Source organism: Penaeus chinensis, chromosome 22, assembly GCF_019202785.1.
Source record: "Penaeus chinensis breed Huanghai No. 1 chromosome 22, ASM1920278v2, whole genome shotgun sequence".
Taxonomy (NCBI): Eukaryota; Metazoa; Arthropoda; class Malacostraca; order Decapoda; family Penaeidae; genus Penaeus; species Penaeus chinensis.
Window position 1 is genome coordinate 26,881,177 of NC_061840.1, and position 12,500 is coordinate 26,893,676.

General features: G+C 54.2%; 1 protein-coding gene across 3 annotated transcripts in view; it reads right to left on the reverse strand.

Annotated features, from left to right (window-relative positions):
* The window catches only part of LOC125037117 (transmembrane ascorbate-dependent reductase CYB561-like), a 71,659-nt gene that overhangs the window by 11,079 nt on the left and 48,080 nt on the right, over positions 1–12,500 (reverse strand). For 2 of the 3 annotated variants that reach the window (XM_047630134.1, XM_047630133.1), the window contains exons 1-2: positions 6,915–7,050; positions 2,648–2,769 (exon numbers count right to left, since the gene is read on the reverse strand). In XM_047630134.1, coding sequence (XP_047486090.1) covers positions 2,648–2,769; positions 6,915–6,940 — 148 coding nt within the window. In that variant the 5' untranslated portion in view covers positions 6,941–7,050. Of the gene's footprint in view, positions 1–2,647; positions 2,770–6,914; positions 7,051–12,500 lie in introns of those variants that run through there. The other variant, XM_047630135.1, reaches the window with a different exon arrangement.

Genomic DNA, 12,500 nt, shown 5'->3' on the forward strand with positions numbered 1-12,500 from the left:
CCTCTCCTCCCCCTCCCTCCTCCCCCCTCCACCATTTTCCCTCCGCTCCTCCCCCTCACTTCCCCTCCCCCCCCTCCTCTCATTGTCCTCCTCTCCTCTCCTCCCACCTCCCCCCTCCCCCCCCTCCACTCTATTCTCCTCACCTCCCCCCCCTCCCCCTCCCCCCCCCTCCCCCCCCCCCCCGCCCCTCCCCCCCCCTCCTCTCATTTCCTCCTCTCCTCTCCTCCCCCTCCCCCCTCCCCCCTCCCCCCCTCCCGTCCCTTCTCCTCCTCCCTCCATCTCCTCTCCTCAAACCTCATCCACTCCACCCCTCCCCCACCGCCCCCCTCCTCTCATATTTCCCTCCTCTCCTCCCCCCCACCCCCTCCCCCCAGCCCCCCCCCCCCCTCCCCCCTATCCCCCCCTCCGCTCATATTTCCTTCACCCTCATTCCTCTCCGCCTCCCCCCTCCCCCCCTCCTCTCATTTTCTCCTCTCCTCTCCTTCCTCAATCCCCCCTCCCCCTCCCCCCCTCCCCCCCCCCCCCTCCCCCCCCTTCCCCCCCCCCCCTCTCTCCCCCTCCTCTCATTTTCACCTCTCCTCCTACGCTCCCTCCCCCCCCCCCCTCCTCTCAATTCCCCCTTTCTCCTCTCCTCCCCCACCCCCTTCCCCCCCTCCTCTCAATTTCCCTCCTCTCTCTCCTCCCCCTCACCCATCCCCCCCCCCCACCCCCCCCCCCCCCCCCTCCCCCCCCCCCACCCCCCCCCCCCTCCCCCCCTCCCCCTCCCTCCCTTCCCCCCCCTCCCCCCCCTCCCCCCCCCCTCCCCCCCCCCCCCCCCCCCCCCTCCTCCCCCCCCCCCTCCCCCCCCCTCTCCCCCCCCCCCCCCTTCCCCTCCCACCCCTCCTCCCCCCCCCCCCCCCCTCCCTCCCCCCCCTCCCCCCTCCCCCCCCCCCCACCCCCCCCCCTCCCCCTCCCCCCCCCCCCCCCCCCCCCCCCCCCTTCCCCCCCCCCCCCCCCCCCCCCCCCACCCCCCCTCTCCCCTCCCCACCCCCCCCCCCCCCCCTCCCCCCCCTCCACCCCCCCTCTTCCCCCCCCCCCCCCCCCCCCCTCCCTCTCCCCCCCCCCCCCCCCCCTCCCCCCCCCCTCCCCCCCCCCCCCCCCCCCCCCCCCCCCCCCCCCTCCCCCCCCCCCCCCCCCCCCCCCCCCCCCCCCCCCCCCCCCCCCCCCCCCCCCCCCCCCCCCCCCCCCCCCCCCCCCCCCCCCCCCCCCCCCCCCCCCCCCCCCCCCCCCCCCCCCCCCTCCCCCCCCCCCCCCCCCCCCCCCCCCCCCCCCCCCCCCCCCCCCCCCCCCCCCCCCCCCCCCCCCCCCCCCCCCCCCCCCCCCCCCCCCCCCCCCCCCCCCCCCCCCCCCCCCCCCCCCCCCCCCCCCCCCCCCCCCCCCCCCCCCCCCCCCCCCCCCCCCCCCCCCCCCCCCCCCCCCCCCCCCCCCCCCCCCCCCCCCCCCCCCCCCCCCCCCTCCCCCCCCCCCCCCCCCCCCCCCCCCCCCCCCCCCCCCCCCCCCCCCCCCCCCCCCCCCCCCCCCCCCCCCCCCCCCCCCCCCCCCCCCCCCCCCCCCCCCCCCCCCCCCCCCCCTCCCCCCCCCCCCCCCCCCCCCCCCCCCCCCCCCCCCCCCCCCCCCCCCCCCCCCCCCCCCCCCCCCCCCCCCCCCCCCCCCCCCCCCCCTCCCCCCCCCCCCCCCCCCCCCCCCCCCCCCCCCCCCCCCCCCCCCCCCCCCCCCCCCCCCCCCCCCCCCCCCCCCCCCCCCCCCCCCCCCCCCCCCCCCCCCCCCCCCCCCCCCCCCCCCCCCCCCCCCCCCCCCCCCCCCCCCCCCCCCCCCCCCCCCCCCCCCCCCTTCCCCCCCCCCCCCCCCCCCCCCCCCCCCCCCCCCCCCCCCCCCCCCCCCCCCCCCCCCCCCCCCCCCCCCCCCCCCCCCCCCCCCCCCCCCCCCCCCCCCCCCCCCCCCCCCCCCCCCCCCCCCCCCCCCCCCCCCCCCCCCCCCCCCCCCCCCCCCCCCCCCCCCCCCCCCCCCCCCCCCCCCCCCCCCCCCCCCCCCCCCCCCCCCCCCCCCCCCCCCCCCCCCCCCCCCCCCCCCCCCCCCCCCCCCCCCCCCCCCCCCCCCCCCCCCCCCCCCCCCCCCCCCCCCCCCCCCTCCCCCCCCTCCCCCCCCCCCCCCCCCCCCCCCCCCCCCCCCCCCCTCCCCCCCCCCCCCCCCCCCTCCCTCCCCCCCCCCCCCTCTCCCCCCCCCTCCCCCCCCCCCCCCCCCCCCCCCCCCCCCCCCCCCCGCCCCCCCCCTCCCCCCCCCCCCCCCCCCCCCCTCCTCCCCCCCCCCCTCCCCCCCCCCCCCCCCCCCCCCCCCCCTTCCCCCCCCCCCCCCCCCCCCCCCCCCCCTCCCCCCTCCTCCCCCCCCCCCCTCTCCACCTCCTCCTCACCTCCTCCTTTCCTCTCCCATCCCCTCCTACTCCTCCTTTCCTCTGTCATCCCCTCCTTCTCCTCTTCTCCCCTCCCATCCCCTCCTCTCCTCCCTCCTTCGCCCCCTCCTCCTCCCTCCCTCCACCCTCCTCCCCCCCCCCTCCCCCTCCCATCCCCACCTCCCTCCTCCCTCCTCCACCCTCCTCCGCCCCCACACTCACCAAGCATCTGAGCGAAAGTGTAGAGTTTGGTGAAGAACCTGATGTTTCGCGACTCGTTCTCCATCTCGTCGATCAATCCTCTGCCGATGAGAGATCCGACCTCTCCAGCTTCCCAGTCGCGTCTGCAAGGCCAAAAAATGAGGACAATCAACAGGAGGAAATGAGAGGCTGCTTTAAAATCTTGATAGGCTTTGATATGAGGTCGAAAGAGACGAGAGAGAGGCGAGGAGAGAGAGGAGAGGAGAGAGAGGCGAGGAGAGAGAGGCGAGGAGAGAGAGGAGAGGAGAGAGAGGCGAGGAGAGAGAGGAGAGGAGAGAGAGGCGAGGAGAGAGAGGAGAGGAGAGAGAGGAGAGGAGAGAGAGGAGAGGAGAGGAGAGGCGAGGAGAGAGAGGAGAGAAAAAATAAAGGGGGAAAAAAAACAGCTTTCCGATGAACATTTAATTTTGTTTCATTTGTGCCTATGGATATAATCGCTGGTGTCAAATTAAAATAATAAATTAATAAATAAATATTGAAATAAATAATAAAATAATTATATGATATTGAATATTATATATAATAAATACATAAATAATACATAATGTAAAATAAAAAATGTGTGTGTGTGTGTGTGTGTGTGTGTGTGTGTGTGTGTGTGTGTGTGTGTGTGTGTGTGTGTGTGTGTGTGTGTGTGTTTTCGCACAAGCGTGAATGTGTACGTGCATATAATAAATACATAAATAATACATAATGTAAAATAAAAAATATGTGTGTGTGTGTGTGTGTGTGTGTGTGTGTGTGTGTGTGTGTGTGTGTGTGTGTGTGTGTGTGTGTGTGTGTGTGTGTGTGTGTGTGTGTGTGTGCGTGTGCCTGTGCGTGTGTGTTTCTCGTGCGTATTTCGCGTGTTCGTGAGCAGGTGCGTGGTGCGCGTGCATGCTTAAACTTTTTATCCCTAGGTTTAGCATGCCCGGACTTGTGTTTACATCTAATTCAACATGCAAGGTCGTGACGCTCAACCCAAAGAGCTGACGTCATAGGTTCGTACAAAAATAGCGCCCAATTGCCCGACTCCATAGAACTCTATTACTCACAATTTACGTGACAACTTCTCCTTCCCTCAAAATAAATAAATAAATAAACAAATAAATAAACACTACGTTCTTAACACGATATTTTCATACAAAATTATCCCTTGGTTGAAATTATTGAAAAAGAAGCAAAGCTGCCTTACAAGTGATTTGAGTTTATTCAGAGGTTATTTCTTCTCTTGTATAGCCTATTATATATCCCTTGCTCAAAAAAAAAAATAATAATAAATAAATAAAAAAAAAAAATAAAAAAATAAAAAAATAATATATATATATATATATATATATATATATATATATCCTAAGTGATCCTGTGTCAAGCCATAGCAGTCATAGTGCTGAATATAGAAAAGGTATGAAACGAGAAAGAATATGTTCACAATACCAAAGATGTACTTAACCTGTTTCGAATATTTCTGACGAAGATATATTCGAAACCGGTTAAATACATATCTTATACTGTAAAGACCTTCATTCTCATTCATACCTTTTAGTGAGGTAATATTTCTCTGAAGTAATGAACACACTTGTTAATTTCCGTTTTGCATAGGCCTATATATCCATCAAAGTAGATTACCCTCAGTCGGTCAGCTTAAACAGCTTAGACCAAAATGTATTCAAACCATCGAATAATGTACGCAAGGCTTAATGGAATAGCAAAGCAAGAGGCGAAATTAAAAATATAACAAAAATATCCTCCAGCAAGGAAAAGGCGTGGCTTGTCATCTATCAAATACCAATATCAATATTCTAACGAACATACATTCCTCAGGTCTTACGAAACAAAACACAACAACAACAACAACAACAAAACAGATAAAGAACAGAAAGACAGGGAGAACAGAACATAAATAGTTGTTTTTAGGCAAAGAAAAGAAGATAATGGTATGGCAGCTTCAACTAATACCGAAAAAAACAACTACAGACAGACAAACAAGAGAGACGCGATAAAATAGAAGAATAATCCGTATAAACTAAAGGAATGCTAATGCTAGTACGACTGAGTGAAGAGACTGAGTTAGGTGTGTGTTTGCGCCCGCGTGTGCATGTGTATGTATGTACGTATGCATGCATGTGTCCGTGTGCGTGTGCGTGTGCCGTGTGCTGGGGCGGACGAGAGGCCAGGCAGGTAGTAGTAATGTGGCCCCTTCCCCTTTACCAAACGCTCCTGAAATACCGTGTAAAAAAATAAACTGTCCGCGAGCATGTGCATTCCCCATACCGACCTTACTCGCTATTTCGTTCGTGGGTGAGCTGGAAATTCTGTGTATTTTCTTCTTTTCTTTCTTTTTTCGCACGTCACACACGACTGGCAGCAAAACATGTACGAGGCTAGGTCGGGAATTTTAAGTACGTCAGCACGGACGGGCATTTCTCTGCTATGCTAACCCGAATAGCATACCCAGATTTACCAATTTTACCATATTTTGGAAGGGAAGTTTAGCCCCCTAGAATTATCTTCATCCTTCTTGAGTTTTCTTCCTTTTTGATTTGTCGTCAGCAACTGCTTTTCGTTCACCCTCTGGCAATGTAGTTCACCCCCCCCCCCCCTCGCCCCTGGAATGTTCCCCTAAATACGGCCCTGCTGAGCACACGTCCTTCACAACTAAATCTACACACTTTCTCTCCCCTCCCCGCTCTCTCTCCTCCCCGCTCTCTCCCCTCCCCGCTCTCTCTCCTCCCCGCTCTCTCTCCTCCCCGCTCTCTCTCCTCCCCGCTCTCTCTCCTCCCCGCTCTCTCTCCTCCCCGCTCTCTCTCCTCCCCGCTCTCTCTCCTCCCCGCTCTCTCTCCTCCCCGCTCTCTCTCCTCCCCGCTCTCTCTCCTCCCCGCTCTCTCTCCTCCCCGCTCTCTCTCCTCCCCGCTCTCTCTCCTCCCCGCTCTCTCTCCTCCCCGCTCTCTCTCCTCCCCGCTCTCTCTCCTCCCCGCTCTCTCTCCTCCCCGCTCTCTCTCCTCCCCGCTCTCTCTCCTCCCCCCTCTCTCTCCTCCCCGCTCTCTCTCCTCCCCGCTCTCTCTCCTCCCCGCTCTCTCTCCTCCCCGCTCTCTCTCCTCCCCGCTCTCTCTCCTCCCCGCTCTCTTTCTCTTTCTCTCTCTCTCTCTCTTTCTCTCTCTCTTTCTCTCTCTCTTTCTCTCTCTCTTTCTCTCTCTCTTTCTCTCTCTCTTTCTCTCTCTCTTTCTCTCTTTCTCTCTCTCTTTCTCTCTTTCTCTCTTTCTCTCTCTCTCTCTTTCTCTTTCTCTTTCCGTCAGACCGACAGTTTGTTTCTCTCTTTCTCCCCTCCCCTCTCCTCTTCCACACTCTTACTCTTACTTTTACTTTCACTCTCACTCTCATATCTCTTACCCTTACCTTCTGACCTCTCTTGTCCCCTCCCTCTCCTTTCCTCTCCTCTCTTCACCCTGCCTTCCCCCCTCTCCTCTCCTCTCTTCTCTTCTCTTCCCCTCTCCTTCTCCCCTCTCTCCCCCTCCTTCTCCTCTTTTCTCTCATCTCCTCTCCGTCCCCCTCGACCTTCACAGAACATAAAAATCTCATGCCCGCACCTGTCAGTCTGTGGCTTCCCCGCAATAACATTTATCGGCTTAACGTGACAGCCAACAGCCGGTGCACCCTGTTGGCCCTCATTTGCCTCACTGAAGTAGTTCCCTCCCCTGGCGCTCATTAGATGCGTCGCCTCCCCTCTCCCATTCGCCTCCCCTCTCCCATTCCCCTCCCCTCTCCCATTCCCCTCCCCTCTCCCATTCCCCTCCCCTCTCCCATTCCCCTCCTCTCTCCCATTCCCCTCCCCTCTCCCATTCCCCTCCCACGTCCATCCAGCCGTGACAGTTTCAGCATCTTGTTATTCTCGCCTCAGGTTAAGGGGCTCGTCCAATTTTAGGTCCGCGGCAAGTTTTAAATTCTTTGTGTATTTTAATGGATTCGCCGCGTTTTAGGTCCTCGCCCAATGTGAGCTTCAGAACCAATAATTTCAGATCCTCACGTGTTTAAATGTCTTCGCCCAGTTTTAGTCCCTTTCCTCTCATATACTTACTTTTTCTTAAAACTAAAACACACAGGTTTACATGCCTTTTCACACGATCACTAATAAACAATATCATGAACATGCTTACTCGGGAAATCATGCCAAGGGTATCTAAAAGCTAAAGAACGGATGACCATGCACTGTAAAAGGAAATATGAACAAAATGCCGGGGCAATCTGGTCTTACCTCACTTGTTTTGGTGACGCCAGCATCTTTGCCTCGCTTTAGTTCAATGTCACGGATTTCTCCTTATCCAGTGGTTAATTAATAACAGTTTATCGATCACTTGATTCAGTCCGGAGTATATCGAAGCTGGTAGCAACTAAAGAACACCAAATATTTGCAAAACGTTAAGGGAAAAATGTATAAACGTACATCTATCAAAATAATAATAAATAAACAAAGGAAAAAAAAAAAAATATGATGAAGCACTCAACAAGGGATCACTTCGCCAACAAAACGTTTTGCGACACTTGTACAAGATCAAAACATCTTGCGACACTTGTACAAAACCAAAACATTTTGCGGCATTTTTACAAGGTCTGACTGAAGCTCGACAGGGAAAGATACTAGCCTTTTTTTATAAGCCACTATCAATCCTTATTTGCCAGGGAACAACACACCGATCTTTCCGTCTATCCATCAGGGAAAAGGTTCATCTAAAACTGACCGTCCGTATTTTTCGGTATCAATCCCAGTGGCACCGAAATAACCAGCGTACATTACACAGCCTTCCCCAGACCAAGGAACAGTCGATATTAAACCGACAATCACTTAGAAAGAAAAAAATCCCAGCAGGAATATATATATATATATATATATATATATATATATACGCTTTTACCAGCCGATGCGCCCTCATTTGCATATCTAACAAGGCCTCATTTTTTACAGCCTGACGTCCCGGGGAATTGGGGATTCCCCCATCCCCCCCATCCCCCCCATTCTCCCATTCCCTCACCCCAAGTATCGGCACAATAGAGACGTCTCCGGCTCCACAAGAATGAAATGCGTAGATCGTGATAAATGTGTGATACATGTAGATATGCTGAACTTGTACTATGTAGAAAATGTAACAATGCAGAACTATGAACAAATATCGAAAGTGTGACAAATGTAGAAATTCTAAAAAATGCAGCAAGTGTAGCTTGTAGAAATCGTGACACATGTATGAATTGTCAAAAACAGAGTGACACATGTATAAATGCATTATGACAAGTGTAGAGATAGCATGAATGAAAACATTTTTTTTTAATCCTAATGGGAGACACGTAATTTACATTTCTTCATCAGAATTACGTAACACCGTAATTTTATTACGAACAGTCGAATCACTCGCTGTCACTCCTACCTCTTTTTTTCCTTCTACATTTCTCCTCTCTCGCGCTAACAGTTTGTGAAAAAGCAAGAAATTGCTTTATTTCTCAGCCTCACGGCCAAGCAGTGGCGTCTTGTAACGAATTCCACCATACAACAAATAAATCAGGCGAGGGTAGCAAGACCATTCATGGTAGCCCTAAAAAAATGGTCACTCATGGACAACGCTATAGCACAGGTTCTTGATGAAAGATTTCTCAAAGTTCATATCTATATTCCTGGAAAACGAAGAAGAAGAAGAAGAAGACGACGACGACGAAGGCGAAGAAGAATATGAAGAACAAGAACAAGAATACGAACAAGAGAATAGCAAATAAATTAGATAACAATAGGAAAAAATAACTACAACAACAACAACAACAAAACAACGAAACGCTCAAGGATAAACATACGAAAGTACAGATGTTATCGATTTCTCTCGCCGCGTCGACCGTCTACTAACCCTCGCAGAGCGTACATCGTGGCGCGAACCACCGGGAAATTGTCCCAGAAATGTTCAAGTCAAGAGATCAATACCTGGCGTCGAGTGCGACCTTGAATCCGAAGGCAGGAGAGTGAGGACGAGTGTCGCCCCGAGACGTTCGCTTGAAATATGAAGGAAGGGGCGGGTAAGGTAGGTCGGGCGGGGAGGCGGAGGGACATGCTTCTTTTGGAGGGAGGGGGAGGGGCCTGTCTGGTTAGGAGGGAGGCGTAGGGGCCTGTCTGGTTGGGAGGGAAGCAGAAGGACCTGTCTTGTCAATGTTGGACACGAAAGGTAAGTCTCGCCAGATATTCCCTTGATTTTCTTGAGTCACGAACCTTTTCTGTTTTTCTGTTCACACTTTGTCGTTATATAACCACATCCAGGCCTTAGGCTCATCCGAAATAGCCAGTACTGTATCACCTACACGCATTAATAATATACATAGTGTACATACGATATATTTTCTCCTTTCCCCTCCCCCCTACCATTTTCCATTTCAGTCACGTTTTTAGTCTCAATATCTGTCTTATTTTGTCTCTGTGTGTCTGTCTCTTATCTGCCTCTCTCTGTCTGTGTCCATCTCTATCTGTCTATCCTCTTCCTCCTCTTTATCTCCTCCTTCTCCTCCTCCTCCCCCTCCTTCCTTTCCTCTCTTCCTCCTTTCTATCCTCCTACTTCCTCTTCTCCTCCTTCCTCTCCCTCTCAATCAGCTCATCCCAGACGCGTATCATATCGACTGGCACCAAAGCCGATTACGAGTCCTGAACACTATTGCTACAGGGAGTCTATTCATAACAATTAAGGTGATAAGAGGGCCAAGGGAAAGAAGAGGGGGGGGGGGGAATTTAATCAATGCTGGGGGACTATGGACGACGATGGCAGCTACCCCTCGCTCTGAAGACTCTCTCGCGCCTCTTAAAACCATCCGGACAAGACGCGAGACGCCAATCTTTTCACGCGGACTGTAAGATTATTATCAACGAAGCACCTCAAAAGCTGCCATCCTAACCTTGCCGTCCTAATCTTGCCATCCTTACCTTCCAATCCTAATTTTGCCATTCTAGCCTTCAAAGTCCTCTTCCTCTTCGTCGGAGATTTCCCTTAAGACGACTCGACCTGTATCTCGCTCCTACGACTCCCCTCTCCTCCTCGGGCTTCACTGTGTCATGCCCAATCACATTCCTTCATTTTCTAGGCCTCCCGTGCCGTCCTGCCGTCACGAATCTGTCTCTCCAATCGTCCCAGTTCCCTAATTCTTAGCAAGCCATCCCTTTCCTTTTCTTCTCCCTCCTCTCAGTCCTCTCAGTCCTCTCAGTCCTCTCAGTCCTCTCAGTCCTCTCAGTCCTCTCAGTCCTCTCAGTCCTCTCAGTCCTCTCAGTCCTCTCAGTCCTCTCCGTAGTCCTCCTCTCAGTAGTCCTCCTCTCAGTAGTCCTCCTCTCAGTAGTCCTCCTCTCAGTAGTCCTCCTCTCAGTAGTCCTCCTCTCAGTAGTCCTCCTCTCAGAAGTCCTCCTCTCAGTAGTCCTCCTCTCAGTAGTCCTCCTCTCAGTCCTCTCACTAGTCCTCCTCTTCCTCCTCTTTCTCCTCTTTCTCCACCTCCTCCTCCCTCCCCCTACCGCTTCCCGGCCGGAGAAAATCCCCCACGACTTCCCCTAAACAAACGACGTCCCAGGAAGGACCTCCACCTAATCGGATCCTTTCCACGGGCTTTTTGTCCGGCGAATCCCCTGGCGCTTGAGGGAAGGGACGAACCTCGACGAAAAGAAAAGAAAGAGAAAAGAAAAAGATGAAAGAAAACGAGACAGAATGCTTGTGTACTGACGTTTTTATTATGCAGCATGATGACACGCTAGATATTATTGTTTTCTTTCTTATTATTATTTCCTTTTTCTTTCATTTCCTGTAATTCTTACTTCTCCCCTATTAATCATGGTTCCAACAATCCTGGAACGAGAACAGACAAAACAGTAATACGAAATGCTGTGATACGACAGCGAGACTCGGATCAAACACCTGACCTAAACTGAGATCTGAAACAAAACGTGCGTCGGGGATCATGCCGTACGCAAGTCAATTATATTAACCCCTTCAAAAACGCTTCCAAAACGAACTTCATTACCTTCCTCTACCCTTCCTCCTTGAATTCCCACGCTCCTGATTCCAGACCCCGAGCAAAAGGAACAGCTGTTGTTATAAAGACATTCACACCTCCTCGGCCCCGTTTCCGATAGCCGTTCACAAGATCTTAGAAGAAATGGATCTTCCCTTTTCTAAACCCAGCCTCAAAGGAATCTTAAAGAAACGGCATCTTAAGGATCTTTAAGCCTTTTCCCTTCTACAGCCACTGTTGACCAGCACCTTCGGGTCGTAAGGTGAGCTTTAGGTGTACCTGGAAGCAGCCTCAGCTCAGGTGACTTGTTTTGGGAGACGAAATTAGAATGGCAAAATAAAGAAAAGGAAGAAAAAACAGAAGAAACAGAAAAAAACAGAAGATAAGAAGATAGGCAGAGTGGAGATTTAAAAGCCACATTTCCATAGTTTAGGAATAGCATCATCGGCAACCATCATTACATAAAAAAAACTCATTGTACAAACGTCTCCATGTCTATAAATACACATGCAATTATGTCAATCATAAAATTATTGGCAAAATCTTGGCAATCAACAATAAATCCTATTGCCTCATCAGAATACCCTTTGTTTTTGTTTTGATTATCATCCTTCATTAAAGAAGACGAAATTTACGAGAATCGACAGGGGGGGGGGGGGGGTGACTGCAACAGAAGAGGAAGGTTTTTCAGCCCAAGTTTTGCCTCGGGTGAAGAAGGGAGAGCCCACGAAAGTTCCAGCGAAAGTGGCCGTCCACGGAGCCCTCCCTCCCTCCCTCCTTACTTCCCTCCCTCCTTACTTCCCTTCCTCCCCTTCCTTTCTCTCTCCCTCTCCTCTCTCCATTTCCCCTTCTCCCCTTACTTTCTCTCTCCCTCTCCTCTCTCCATTTCCCCATTTCTTTTCCGATCTCCCCTTTTCTTTCTTTCTTTCTTCCTTCCTCTCTCACCGTCTCTTCCTTCCCTCTACATTCCCTCTCTCCTCTTCCCTTTCGACCAACCTCTCTCTCTCCCTTCCTCTCCCTCCAATTCCCTCTTATTATTCTCCCTCTCTCTCCCTGTCCCTTTCCCTTCGTCTCCTTCCCACACCGCCTTAACCCATCTCATTCTTCTTTCTCCTTCCCTCCTCCTCTCTCTTTTTTTCCTTCCTTCCCCCTTCCTTCCTTCCTTGTCCCAACCTCTCTCCATCTAGCCCTCCCTTCCCTCCCCCTACCTTTCTCCCCTTCCTTCCTCGTCCCAAGCTCTCCCTCTCTCTGGCCCTCCCTTTCTTCCCCCCCTCCTCCCTTCCCCTCACCCCCGCCCTGACGCTCTCGATCACAGGGCGAGGCCGAGAATCGATACTCTGAAGTTCCAACCTTCACATGCTGCTTCGCCTCATAATGTATACACATGCACATACCGGATAGGCATAAACGAGAGAGAGAGAGAGAGAGAGAGCGCGCGCGCACGTGCTTATGTGTGTGTGTGTGTGTGTGTGTGTGTGTGTGTGTGTGTGTGTGTGTGTGTGTGTGTGTGTGTGTGTGTGTGTGTGTGTGTGTGTCTACATATAAATATAATTTAGTAAAACACACGCACACACACACGCACGCGCACGCGCGCACACGCACCCGCACGCACACACAGAGAGAGGGACAGAGAGAACGAGACAGAGAGAGAGAGAGAGAGTGTGTATCTGTCTAACACAAGTTTACACTCAAAGAGGAAACTGTCAGGAAATAATCAGGCCTTCTTCACGTATCTATTCTGCCTGATTTATTGCTTCCTCCGTTTGGCTTCCTTTTCAACCCCGTGGCGCTCTCGGCGGTTATGAAACTTAAATCTTCCCTTTAA